This window comes from Salvelinus alpinus, chromosome 11, assembly GCF_045679555.1.
Source record: "Salvelinus alpinus chromosome 11, SLU_Salpinus.1, whole genome shotgun sequence".
NCBI lineage: Eukaryota > Metazoa > Chordata > Actinopteri > Salmoniformes > Salmonidae > Salvelinus > Salvelinus alpinus.
The window spans coordinates 69,041,304-69,055,488 of record NC_092096.1 but is presented as its reverse complement, the minus strand read 5'-3'; the positions used below and the strand labels follow the sequence as shown (position 1 = coordinate 69,055,488).

At 41.4% G+C, this 14,185-nt stretch overlaps 1 protein-coding gene across 4 annotated transcripts in view; it reads left to right on the top strand.

Annotated features, from left to right (window-relative positions):
- The window catches only part of LOC139534705 (glucosidase 2 subunit beta-like), a 280,149-nt gene that overhangs the window by 135,519 nt on the left and 130,445 nt on the right, over window positions 1-14,185 (top strand). For all 4 annotated transcript variants that reach the window (XM_071334091.1, XM_071334090.1, XM_071334089.1 and 1 more), the window contains exon 11: window positions 1,518-1,587. In XM_071334091.1, the coding sequence (XP_071190192.1) occupies window positions 1,518-1,587 (70 nt within the window). The remainder of the gene's footprint in view (window positions 1-1,517; window positions 1,588-14,185) is intronic.

Here is a 14,185-nt window from a genome sequence, read left to right as displayed (position 1 = left end):
TCTCAATGCACTGTTAGCTGTCTCAATGCACTGTTAGCTGTCTCAATGCACTGTTAGCTGTCTCAATGCACTGTTAGCTGTCTCAATGCACTGTTAGCTGTCACACTGCACTGTTAGCTGTCACACTGCACCGTTAGCTGTCTCAATGCACCGTTAGCTGTCTCAATGCACTGTTAGCTGTCTCAATGCACTGTTAGCTGTCTCAATGCACTGTTAGCTGTCTCAATGCACTGTTAGCTGTCTCAATGCACTGTTAGCTGTCTCAATGCACTGTTAGCTGTCTCAATGCACTGTTAGCTGTCTCAATGCACCGTTAGCTGTCTCAATGCACCGTTAGCTGTCTCAATGCACCGTTAGCTGTCTCAATGCACCGTTAGCTGTCTCAATGCACCGTTAGCTGTCTCAATGCACCGTTAGCTGTCACACTGCACCGTTAGCTGTCTCAATGCACCGTTAGCTGTCACACTGCACCGTTAGCTGTCTCAATGCACCGTTAGCTGTCTCAATGCACTGTTAGCTGTCACACTGCACCGTTAGCTGTCACAATCCACTGTTAGCTGTCACAATGCACTGTTAGCTGTCTCAATGCACCGTTAGCTGTCACACTGCACCGTTAGCTGTCTCAATCGCTCGTACAATGTAGAATAATGTCATGGCATCCTGACATCACACTATCATACTACTAGCATGTACAGTAGAAATGAAGCAATGAATGCTGTGGCGCCCTTCCATGATCGTCTAGTCTCATCTCATCTCTCTGTTAGCACGCTATTGTCACTATGAAATGACTCATTAAGCCCGCAGGCTCCTCTGCTGCCGCCACACCTGGAAATAGCATGTGTGTTTGTTTACAACTCGGCTTCTCCTCTGCCAGACCCAGACACAACACCACTGGCAGACATCAACAGCCACTGTTTGGCAACACACAGGATGTTTAGACACCACACAGGATGTTTAGACACCACACTATGCATCACTGATAGCAAGCCTAGCGGTTAGAGTGTTGGGCCAGTAACCGAAAGGTCGCTGGTTCGATACCCAAACCTACATGTTGGTAGAGTCACTTTAATAACTCTACCTATATGTACATTTTAACTAATTTACCCCGACTAACCGGTGCCCCCGCACATTGACTCTGTACCGGTACCCCCTGTATATAGCCTAGCTATTGTTATTTTACTGCTGCTCTTTAATTATTTGTTACTTTTATTTCGTATTTTTGGGGGTATTTTTCTTGAAAATGCTTGTTAGTTCTGGGCTCGTCAGGAAGCATTTCACCGTAAGGTCTACACCTGTTCTATTCGGCGCACGTGACAAATAACATTTGATTTGATAAGGTGAAAAATCTGTCAATGTGCCATTGAGCAAGGCATTTAACCCTATCATTCTCCAAGGACGCCGTACTACTATGGCTGACCCTGTAAAACAACACCTACGGTATAGGTGACAATAAATCATGTATGTTTTAAAAAAAAAAAATTGTAATTTCTTCTTGTTTTTTTTGTTTTTTTCCGTAGCTGCTGAAAAGGCGGCTGCTGATTTAAAGAGAGTCGAAGACGCGTACGAAACGGTGTACATGGAAATCAGGTAAGAGGATACATCTTGGATATTCTTCTTGGACCAATTGCCCTTAGAAAGAACTGAAGGCTGTGGCTTTTTGCTGTGCACCTTTCCCTGATGACGGGTACACAGTAATGAGTTTGCAATGTTAGGGACCCTAGGTGAATTTTAATGATGAAAAACTAAATGCTACTGGTTGCCTGCCGTGCGGAGAGGGTCTATTTCCAATTCATTTCTCTTCTGCAACATGGTATTTGTCAGAGCATGAATAATCCACAACTTTTGACAGAATTCACTGTCTCAAGACAGGTGTAAAACAAAATAGCTGACACTTATGCCATGTTGTAATTGTGTAGCTCTGTGGAAAAAAAGTGAAATGCTGTCACAAATTCAGAATACCCAAAGATTTGAACATAAATATTCATGTAGAGGGTTGTAGGTTGTAGTTGACCATTTCTGCCGTTACTTTTCTTTCATTCTCTTCAAGCAGACATCGAATGTTACCATTCCCCCAGGAATTAATGACTTTACACTAGAGATACAGCAAACAGATTACATGTCATGCATACTATTGAGCACAAAACACACACTTGCTAACATGCAATACTACCACATAGGAATGCATGTTCCAGCATTGATCACACAGTGGAAAAAAGCCACTGCAGGATTTCCTATTGCAGCCAGTTGCTCTGCTTCCGAGATGTTTGCACAGAGCTCTTAGCCAGACAGTCAGACATACATACAGACAGACAGACGGACGGACGGATGGACCGACAGACATTTAGACAGCCAGCCATTCAGACAGCCAGCCAGCCAGACAGCCAGCCAGACGGCCATACAGACAGCAGCGATGATAGGGAGTTGCTACTGTACAGTAGACCCGGGGCTGGTAAACTGTTCATTACACTGGGGAGGCAGGAGATAGGCAGCTACAATCAGAGAGTTGTGGAAAGGTCAAGCTTTTATAATGAAAATAAAGCCTGTGTGAGCGAAGGGAGAAAGATTCTAGCATGACTCCAGTTGTTCTACTTCTTAATTTTCCACCTTGCTTTGAATGCTCCTGGTCAAATGATTCCCCTGGTCAAATGATGCCCCTGGTCAAATGATTCCCCTGGTCAAATGATTCCCCTCGTCAAATGATTCCCCTGGTCAAATGATGCTCTTGGTCAAATGATGCTCCTGGTCAAATGATTCCCCTGGTCAAATGATGCTCCTGGTCAAATGATGCTCCTGGTCAAATGATTCCCCTGGTCAAATGATTCCCCTGGTCAAATGATGCTCCTGGTCAAATGATTCCCCTTGTCAAATGATTCCCCTTGTCAAATGATTCCCCTGGTCAAATGATTCCCCTGGTCAAATGATTCCCCTGGTCAAATGATTCCCCTCGTCAAATGATGCTCCCCGTCAATTGATGCCCCTTGTCAGTTGATGCCCCTCGTCAAATCGATGCCCCTCGTCAAATGATGCCCCTGGTCAAATGATTCCCCTGGTCAAATGATTCCCCTGGTCAAATGATGCTCCTGGTCAAATGATTCCCCTGGTCACATGATTCCCCTGGTCAAATGATTCCCCTGGTCAAATGATTCCCCTGGTCAAATGATGCTCCTGGTCAATTGATGCTCCTTGTCAAATGATTCCCCTTGTCAAATGATTCCCCTGGTCAAATGATTCCCCTGGTCAAATGATGCCCCTGGTCAAATGATTCCCCTGGTCAAATGATTCCCCTGGTCAAATGATGCCCCTGGTCAAATGATTCCCCTGGTCAAATGATTCCCCTGGTCAAATGATTCCCCTAGTCAAATGATTCCCCTGGTCAAATGATTCCCCTGGTCAAATGATGCCCCTGGTCAAAAAAATATTTTGGTCAAATGATGCCCCTGGTCAAATAATAGCCCTGGTCAAATAATACCCCTGGTTAAATAATACCCCTGGTTCAATAATACCCCTGGTCAAATGATTCCCCTGGTCAAATGATTCCCTGGTCAAATGATGCTCCTGGTCAATTGATGCTCCTGGTCAATTGATGCCCCTTGTCAAATGATTCCCCTGGTCAAATGATTCCCCTGGTCAAATGATGCCCCTGGTCAAATGATTCCCCTGGTCAAATGATTCCCCTGGTCAAATGATGCCCCTGTTCAAATGATTCCCCTGGTCAAATGATTCCCCTGGTCAAATGATTCCCCTGGTCAAATGATTCCCCTGGTCAAATGATTCCCCTGGTCAAATGATTCCCCTGGTCAAATGATGCCCCTGGTCAAATGATGCCCCTGGTCAAAAACATATTTTGGTCAAATGATGCCCCTGGTCAAATGATGCCCCTGGTCAAATAATAGCCCTGGTCAAATGATTCCCCTGGTCAAATAATACCCCTGGTTAAATAATACCCCTGGTTCAATAATACCCCTGGTCAAATGATTCCCCTGGTCAAATGATTCCCCTGGTCAAATGATTCCCCCGGTCAAATGATGCCCTTGGTCAAATGATTTCCCTGGTCAAATGATTCCCCCGGTCAAATGATGCCCCTGGTCAAGTGACCCATGTGCACCCCATATCAACCATGCATGGTAGAACAAGAGATATGACTCATCTCTCTCTCTCTCTCTCTCTCTCTCTCTCTCTCTCTCTCTCTCTCTCTCTCTCTCTCTCTCTCTCTCTTTCAATTGAAGGGCTTTATTGGCATGGGAAACATATGTTTACATTGCCAAAGCAAGTGAAATAGATAATAAACAAAAGTGAAATAAACAATAAAAATGAACAGTAAACATTACACTCACAAATGTTACAAAATAAAAAAGTTATTTAAAATGTCATTTCATGTCTATATACAGTGTGGTAATGATGTGCAAATAGATAAAGTAAAAAAGGGAATATGTGTCTCTAATATGGTCATACATTTGGCAAGAGGTTAGGAAGTGCTGCTCAGTTTCCACCTCATTTTGTGGACAGTGTGCACATAACCTGTCTTCTCTTGAGAGCCAGGTCTGCCTTCGCCAGACTTTCTCAATAGCAAGGCTATGCTCACTGAGTCTGTACATAGTCAAAGCTTTCCTTCATTTTGGATCAGTCACAGTTGTCAGGTATTCTGCCACTGTGTACTCTCTGTTTAGGGCCAAATAGCATTCTAGTTTGCTCTGGTTTTTTGTTCATTCCTTCCAATGTGTCAAGTAATTATCTTTTTGTTTTCTCATGATTTGGTCTAATTGTGTTGCTGTCCTGGGGCTCTGTGGGGTCTGTTTGTGTTTGTGAACAGAGCCCCAGGACCAGCTTGCTTAGGGGACTCTTCTCCAGGTTCATCTCTCTAGGTGATGGCTTTGTTATGGAAGGTTTGGGAATTGCTTCCTTTTAGGTGGTTGTAGAATTTAATGGCTCTTTTCTGGATTTTGATAATTAGCTGATATCAGCCTAATTCTGCTCTGCATGCATTATTTGGTGTTTTATGTTGTACACTGAGGAAATGTTTGCAGAATTATGCTTGCACTTTCAATTTGTTGTTTGTCCCATTTAGTCAATTATTGGTTGGTGAGCGGACCCCAGACCTCACAACCATGAAGGGGAATGGGTTCTATAACGGATTCAAGTATTTTTAGCCAGATCCTAATTGGTATGTGACATTTTTTGTTCCTTTTGATGGCATAAAAGGGCCATTCTTGCCTTGTCTCTCAGATCGTTCACAGCTTTGTGGAAGTTACCTGTGGCGCTGATGTTTAGGCCGAGGTATGTATCGTTTTTTGTGTGCTCTAGGGCAACGGTGTCTAGATGGAATTTGTATTTGTGACCAACCACCTTGATTCAGTCTTATGTAGCAACATTTTAAATGGTGTTTTTTACATTGGATTAAAGCAGAAGCACAGAGCCACAAAATGGTATATCATACACTGCCTTTTTGAGGAACAATGGGAAAGTCATTCTGATTTGAAAGTTGATCAACTTGTAAACCACATTTTGAGAAAATGGCCTTTGAATATTTTGGTACACCTACTGGAGAGCTCTTTGTCTACACCCATTCAGTATCGTTCACACCCTCTTAAAGACCTTAGCCCCACCCATCTCATTAAAGATTCACATGTGAGGTCATGTGCTAAACAGAGTGAGTAGTGTAGTAAAGATTAAGAATGAAGGAAAAATTCCTGGTAAACAGAAAGTGTCCAGATAAAAATATTTAATAAATATTAGATGACGCTTACCCAGACACACTTTTCTAAATTGATGAGTCATGTGAAAGAAATGTTATATCCTCCAGCCACATCTAGCGAAGTGGATGGGTCTCTAGAGAAGGTTTAAATGGTACAGCCAAATGGTTACTTGCATAGTAGCAATATCAGAAATAGTGTCAATATAAATGAAATAATATACAGTATGTACAAGAACAATATCAATAACGATATCAGTGATAGATGAGGTAGTTATATGCATACAATCAGGGGTAAAGTGGCTGATCAGCGGGATAAACAAAAAGTAGCAGCAACGTACAGTATGGCGTGTGTGTTAGAAGAGAGTCATGTGAATAGAGGCACTGCAGATAGTGCTGATGACTGGTCGTGTCCGAACCACACATGAACAAGGGAATCTATATTCGGAGAGCCTGTTTCTGTCCTGCCCTTGACTTTGGTGTAGGGGATGTGATGTCCATAGCCTCTTCGTCGCAACACTCCCTGATCTTCTCAAAAAGATAACTCCACACTGCTGCTTTTGTCACGTGGGATGGCAGCAGCTTTCCACCAAAGTGTTTGTGTCCTGGGTGGCATCCTGGTAATACTATTGCATTATCCTCTGCATAGTTGTTGATGAAGTTCACCACTCGCTGTAAGTCCTCATGATTCAGGTGTAACCTGTGCTTGCTTGGGCCAGCTCTCTTTTTTGATGGGAGGCATTAGACCATTCTCCTTGTATGACTGGTGGAGGAGAGTCAGGCGTGTTCTACTGATGCTGAAAGACAAATTCCAGATACAATTTTTTTTGCATTATTATACAACAGATAGCCGTAATCACCGTCAGACACACCTGGCTAACTGGATGGGTCGTCTGCTAGCTAGCAAAGAGTAAGCTTGAACTTTGGGGTCTTTTGTTTAGACATGTAGCTAGCTAGCTAGCTAAACAGTGAACCATAGAGTACTAGCAATACAAACCGATTGTCATAGCTAGCTAAAGTTAACCAAATAGGTACAATGTTAGCTGGTTAGCTAGCTAACATTAGGCTATAACTAGCAATGCGAAATGGCATTCAGAGATAACATTACTACACGCAGATAATAAACGTAATGTTAGCTAGCGAGCCAGCCATCTAACATCAGCTAGCTAGCTAACAGTTAGCTTTAACTTGCAACAACTTTAACAACTTTAACTTGCGAACAACTTTCTGACAAAATTAGAAACGTATAAAATCTGAAACTGTAGCTATACTCTTTTTTAAATTTTTTATTTCACCTTTATTTAACCAGGTAGGCCAGTTGAGAACAAGTTCTCATTTACAACTGCAACCTGGCCAAGATAAAGCAAAGCAGTGCGACAAAAACAACCACACAGAGTTACACATGGGATAAACAGACGTACGGTCAATAACACAATACAGTGTGTGCAAATGTAGTAAGATTAGGGAGGTAAGGCAATACATAGGCCATAGTGGTGAAATAATTACAATTTAGCATTATCACTGGAATGATAGATGTGCAGATGATGATGTGCAAGTAGAGATACTGGGGTGCAAAAGAGCAACAACAAAAAATAACAATATGGCAATGAGGTAGTTGGGTGGGATATTTACAGATGGGCTATGTACAGGTGCAGTGATCGGTAAGCTGCTCTGACAGCTGGTGCTTAAAGTTAGTGAGGGAGATATAAGTCTCCAACTTCAGTGATTTTTGCAATTCGTTCCAGTAATTGGCAGCAGAGAACTAGAAGGAAAGGCGGCCAAAGCAGGTGTTAGCTTTGGGGATGACCAGTGAAATATACCTGCTGGAGCGTGTACTACGGGTGGGTGATCCTATGGTGACCAGTGAGCTGAGATAAGGTGAAGCTTTACCTTGAAAATACTTATAGATGACCTGGAGCCAGTTGGTTTGGCGACGAATATGTAGCGAGGGCCAGCCGACTAGAGCATACAGGTCGCAGTGGTGGGTAGTATATGGGGCTTTGGTGACAAAACGGATGGCACTGTCATAGACTACATCCAATTTGCTGAGTAGAGTGTTGGAGGCTATTTTGTAAATGACATCGCCGAAGTCAAGGATCGGTGGGATAGTCAGTTTTACGAGGGTATTTTTGGCAGCATGAGCGAAGGAGGCTTTGTTGCGAAATAGGAAGCTGATTCTAGATTTAATTTTGGATTGGAGATGCTTAATGTGAGTCTGGAAGAAGAGTTTACAGTCTAACCAGACACCTAGGTATTTTACCCGTATTCATGGATGAAAGCTTCACGGCAGACTGCAACCCCTTTCATTAAATAAGACGTCCTGTGTAGTTTCCGTTTTGTTTGTACAGCTTGGCCCGTTGTGTCAAGTCACTCTGGTTCACACTGACCTTGTGCAATGCCAATAAGAACCCCCACCTAACCTCTGACCGTTTTACTCACCCTAGCAGAGCTGGTTAGGCTTTTTCCATGTTATCCAGAGCGTTGGTGACTGTAACTGTGCTCCTGGCAACAATTTAATTACGCTTTTTTAACAACGTTTAATGACACCGGCCATATTCAACGGGTGTTGAGCGTTCGTAAATTCGTCATATATTCTGTGCTCTGGCACAGTCAGACGAGAGTACTCTGAAACAGTTGCAGTAACTATTGAAATGGATACTTGCATAGTGGAGTCTTTTGTTACAATTTACCATGCAAAAAAATAAATAATCAAAAGCAGCGTTAGACAGGATTACCTACACATACTGACCAGCTCAAGTAGACAGAAGCATGCTATATGGCAGACCAATCCAAACTCATCTCTTGGTATGTCCAGCCCACTCATTATCTCAGCCAATCATGGCTAGCCGAAAGGTTGCTGTCTTTTTCTGTGGCTCAACCAACTAGGCTTTATTCGTATTTAAAAATGTAATACAAGTTTGTTATTAATCAACATGAAAGTTCACATGTTCGAGAAGTGCATTTCTGCCCCCTCCAAAAAACGCATATTGATAAAAAACTAAGTTTACCTTCAAACGGCTCTCCTGTGATGTAGTGACCCGCGACATACGCCAGGTTTCCTGAACCGGGTCAAATTTGGGGTCCTGGCAACTGGACCTTTTTTGGAACACCATTATTTTTAGTCTTACTGAGATTAATTGTCAGGGCCCAGGTCTGACAGAATCTGTGCAGAATATTTAGGTGCTGCTGTAGGCCCTCCTTGGTTGGGGACAGAAGCACCAGATCATCAGCGAACAGTAGACATTTTACTTCAGATTCTAGTAGGGTGAGGCCAAGTTCTGCAGACTGTTCTACTGCCTTCGCCAATTCATTGAAATATATATGTTGAAGAGGGTGGGGCTTAAGCTGTGCATCCCTGTCTCACGCCACGGCCCTGTGGAAAGAAATGTGTGTTTTTTTTGCCAATGTTTGTGTACATGGATTTTGTAATGTTTTATGTTTTTCCCCCAACACCACTTCCCATCACTTTGTATAGCAGACCCTCATGCCAAATTGATTGAAACGCTTTTCAAATCAAATTGTATTGGTCACATACAGATGGTTAGCAGATGTTATTGCAAGTGTAGCGAAATGCTTGTGCTTCTAGTTCCGACAGTGCAGTAATATCTAACAAGTAATCTAACAATTCCACAACAACTACCTAATACACACAAATCTAAGTAAAGGGATGGAATAAGAATATATACATATAAATATATGGATGAGCGATGACCGAGCGGCATAGGCAAGATGCAATAGATGGTATAAAAATAAAGTATATACACTACCGTTCAAAATTTTGGGGTCACTTAGAAATGTCCTTGTTTTTGAAAGAAAAGTAAAAAAATGTGTCCATTTAAAATAACATCAATTTGATCAGATATACAGTGTAGACATTGTTAATGTTGTAAATTACTATTGTAGCTGGAAACTGCTGATTTTTATGGAATATCTACATATGCATTGTCATGTCTTTACTACGGATTAAATGATATATGACATGCTATTTTAACAAATCAATTCTCTGTAATTAATATTACCTGATTTAAACTAATCATGTAAATGTAATTAACTAGGAAGTCGGGGCACCACGGAAGAATGTTTATAGAGCTGTTGTCTTCCAAATAAACTCTTAAAGACCTGGTAATCGTTTATATCAATAGCAGTCAATATTTAATCGTCACCTTGTTTAGTCTCATCTGAAAGTTGTACATTATTGGTTATCTTCACAAACCCTGGTTGAATCAGCAATACAACATTGGGTTTAATTATTTATTTACTAAATACCTAAATAATCACACAGAATTACGTATACACAGGATGGATCATATATTGATTACTAATTATGTCATAAAAGAAAATGTCCCTAGCGGACGAAACCAATATGACGGCTGGTTACACAAAGAAAGGGAGTTGGGTTCGAATGAAAGCGTGGGAAGACTGAGGAACAAAAGGATTGGGTTACTATCGGATCTTATAAAGCTTTGCTATCGTAAATACAGAATCTTATGCAATCTAAATTACCGCCCATTCGGAAAAGGAAAATGCAAGAAATATATTTCCTCTGAGCTGCGCTTCGATAGATTGGTCGAAGATGGAAGGCTGGGTTGCCCAGCAGAGATCTCCCTTGTTCTTTGAATAATATTTCTGGGCGGATACGTTGTAGTACCCTGTCGCTCTGAAGAGATTGTTTTGTCCTTTCCTAGGCCACGCACGTTTACAGCTGCTGCTGATAACTCGACGTCTAGGGTGTATCACTTCTTTAGTGAATAAGAGTTCAAAGTTCATACCAAGTTGCCATACTAAGCTCATGCTATATTCTGGCTGGTATAGTCAAAATTCATCCTTCCAGCGTGGCGATCGTCACCTCCATGTTGAAATTCGCCCTTCTAAACGTATGGACATCAGTCCTCACGTCATCGGGAACACAATGTTAATTTCGTTAGGTTGTAGTCGTTCAACCATTCGCAACCAGAGCTCACGCTGAAGTTGGCTTAGTTCGCCGTGAATTGGGTCATGGGGGCTCTTATAGAAATGTAGAAAAGGGGTTGGTTCATCCTTTCCAACCAATGCCTATTCACGTGGGTGTGGCCACTGATTGAGCATATTTTACTTATGAAAACAATTCTCTCATTTTAAAAACTAAAATTACATTTAATCTTTTCACATTGTTTCATATTTAAACATTTAAATTGCACAACAATTCCATGTGAATCTGATAACTAGAATGTGTAGACTTTCTAAGATACAGTTTATGTCGTCTTTTCATCAGTAATAACGTCTCAGATGACAACTGATCTGATATCATATTCTTTAAGTACAACAGGGCAATGTCATGACAGCGTACAGAGGTACTTTATCAGCAACCATCACTCCAGGATGCTGGCCTTCTAGGCAGATTTCCTTTTACCGATCTTAATCTTTTCTTTTTATTGGCCAGTCTGAGATACGGCTTTTTCTTTGCAACTCTGCCTAGAAGGCCAGCATCCCGGAGTCGCCTCTTCACTGTTGACGTTGAGACTGGTGTTTTGTGGGTACTATTTAATGAAGCTGCCAGTTGAGGACTTGTGAGGCGTCTGTTTCTCAAACTAGACATTCTAATGTACTTGTCCTCTTGCTCAGTTGTGCACTGGGGCCTCCCACTCCTCTTTCTATTCTGGTTAGAGCCAGTTTGCACTTTTCTGTGAAGGGAGTAGTACACGGTGTTGTACAAGATCTTCCGTTTCTTGGCAATTTTTCACATGGAATAGCCTTCATTTCTCAGAACAAGTATAGGCTGATGAGTTTCAGAAGAAAGTTATTTGTGTCTGGCCATTTTGAGCCTGTAATCGAACCCACAAATGCTGATGCTCCAGATACTCAACTAGTCTAAAGAAGGACAGTTTTATTGTTTCTTTAATCAGGAACAACAGTTTTCAGCTGTGCTAACATAATTGCAAAAGGGTTTTCTAATGATCAGTTAGCCTTTTAAAAATGATAAACTTGGATTAGCTAACACAACGTGCCATTTGAACACAGGAGTAATGGTTGCTGATAATGGGCCTCTGTACGCCTATGTAGATATTCCATAAAAAAATCTGCTGTTTCCAGCTACAATAGTCATTTACAACATTAACAATGTCTACACTATATTTCTGATCAATTTGATGTTATTTTAATGGACAGAAAATTTGCTTTTCTTGAAACAACAAAGACATTTCTAAGTGATCCCAAACTTTTGAACGGTGGTGTACATATGGGATGTGTAATGCAAGATATATAAACATTATTAAAGTGACTAGTGATCTATTTATTAAAGTGGCCAATGATTTCAAGTCTGTATGTAGGCAGCAGCTTCTCTGTGTGAGTGACGGCTGTTTAACAGTCTGATGGCCTTGAGATAGAAGCTATTTTTCAGTCTCTCAATCCCAGCGTTGATGCACCTGTACTGACCTCGCCTTCTGGATTGTAGCGGGGTGAGCAGTCAGTGGCTCAGGTGGTTGTTGTCCTTGATGATTTTTTGGCCTTCCTGTGACAATGGGTGCTGTAGGTGTCCTGGAGGGTAGGTAGTTTGCTCCCGGTGATTTTTTGAAATCAACAAAGCATGAGAAGACTTTGTCTTTATTTTGGTTTGTTTGTTTGTCAATTAGGGTGTGCAGGGGGAATACGTGGTCTGTCGTACGGTAATTTGGTAAAAAGCCAATTTGACATTTGCTCAGTACATTGTTTTCATTGAGGAAATGTACCAGTCTGCTGTTAATGATAATGCAGAGGATTTTCCCAAGGTTGCTGTTGACGCATGTCCCACTGTATTTATTGGGGTGAAATTTGTCTCCACTTTTGTGGATTGGGGTGAATAGTCCTTAGTTCCAAATATTGGGGAAGATGCCAGAGCTGAAGATAATGTTAAAGTTTAAGTATAGACAATTGGAATTTGTGGTCTGTATATTTGATCATTTCATTTAGGATTCCATCAACACCACAGGCCTTTTTGGGTTGGAGGGTTTGTATTTTGTCCTGTTGTTCATTCAATGTAATTGGAGAATCCAGTGGGTTCTGGTAGTCTTTAATAGCTGATCTTAAGATATGATCATGTATATGTTTTTGCTGTTTGTTTTTGTTAAAGGGCCAAAAAGATTGGAGAAGTGGTTTATCCATACATCTCTGTTTTGGATCGCTAACAATTTGTGTTGTTGTTTGTTTAGTGTTTTCCAATTTTCCCAGAAGTGGTTAGATTCTATGGATTCTTTAATTACATTGAGCTGGTTTCTGATGCTGTTCCTTCTATTGCCGTAGTGTATTTCTGTATTGTTTTAGTGATTCACCATAGTGAAGGCGTAGACTCAGGTTTTCTGGGTCTCTATGTTTTTGGTTGGATAGGTTTCTCCATTTCTTTCTTAGGTTTTTGCATTCTTCATCCAACCATTTGTCATTGTTTTTCATTTTCTTAGGTTGTCTCTACACTTTTAGATTTGATAAGGAAGCTGAAAGGTCAAATATACTGTTTAGACTTTCTACTGCCAAGTTTACACCTTCACTATTAGTGAAATGTTTTGTCCAGGAAGTTGTCTAAAATGGATTGAATTTGTTGTTGCCTAATTGTTTTTTGGTAGATTTCCATACTACTTTCCTTCCTTCTAAAGCATTTCTTAATATTATTCAGTTCCTTTGGCTTTGATGCCTCTTGATTGAGCATTGCTCTGTTCAAATAGACTGATTTTGCTGTGATCTGATAGGGGTGTCAGTGGGCTGACTGTGAACGCTCTGAGAGACTCTGGGTTGAGATCATTGATAAAGTCATCTACAGTTCTACTGCCAAGGGATGAGCTGTAGGTGTACCTACCATAGGAGTCTCCTCGAAGCCTACCATTGACTATGTACAGACAGATGCAGGAGTTGTGACCCATTTTTGTTGGTTGTTTTTGTCAGTTCTGTCTAGGGGGGCATATTTGGGAGGGAATACTGTCAACTCCAGGTAGGTGTTTGTCCCCCGGTGTGCTGTGACAGTCAGGTTTTGGCCAGTTCTGGCATTTAGGTTACCACAGACTAGTACATGTCTCTGGGCCTGGAAATAAATGATTGATCTTCCCCTCTAAGATGGAGAAGCTGTCATCGTTAAAGTATGGGGATTCTATTGTGGGGGATATAGGTAACAAACATGAGGAAATTGCTCTCTGTTGAGATAATTTCCTTATTAATTTCTATCCAGAAGTAAAATGTTCCTGTTTTGACTAATTTAATAGAGTGGGTTAAGGTCTGCTCTATACCAACTTAGCATACCCCCTGAGCCCCTTCCTTGTTTCACATCTGGTAGTTTGGTGGTTGGGACTACCAGCTCTCTGTAACCTAGAGGGCAACCAGTGGGTCCGTCTCCTCTATACCATGTGTCTTATACGAGGACAACGTCTGTATTTCCTATTGCTTTGGTGAAGTTTAGGTTCCAGCTTTTTAGTTCAATGACAGATGACCTCAGACCTTGTATATTCCAGGATGAGATAGTAAAAGCTTTATGTTCCATAGTGTCTAGTGTTGCTTTAT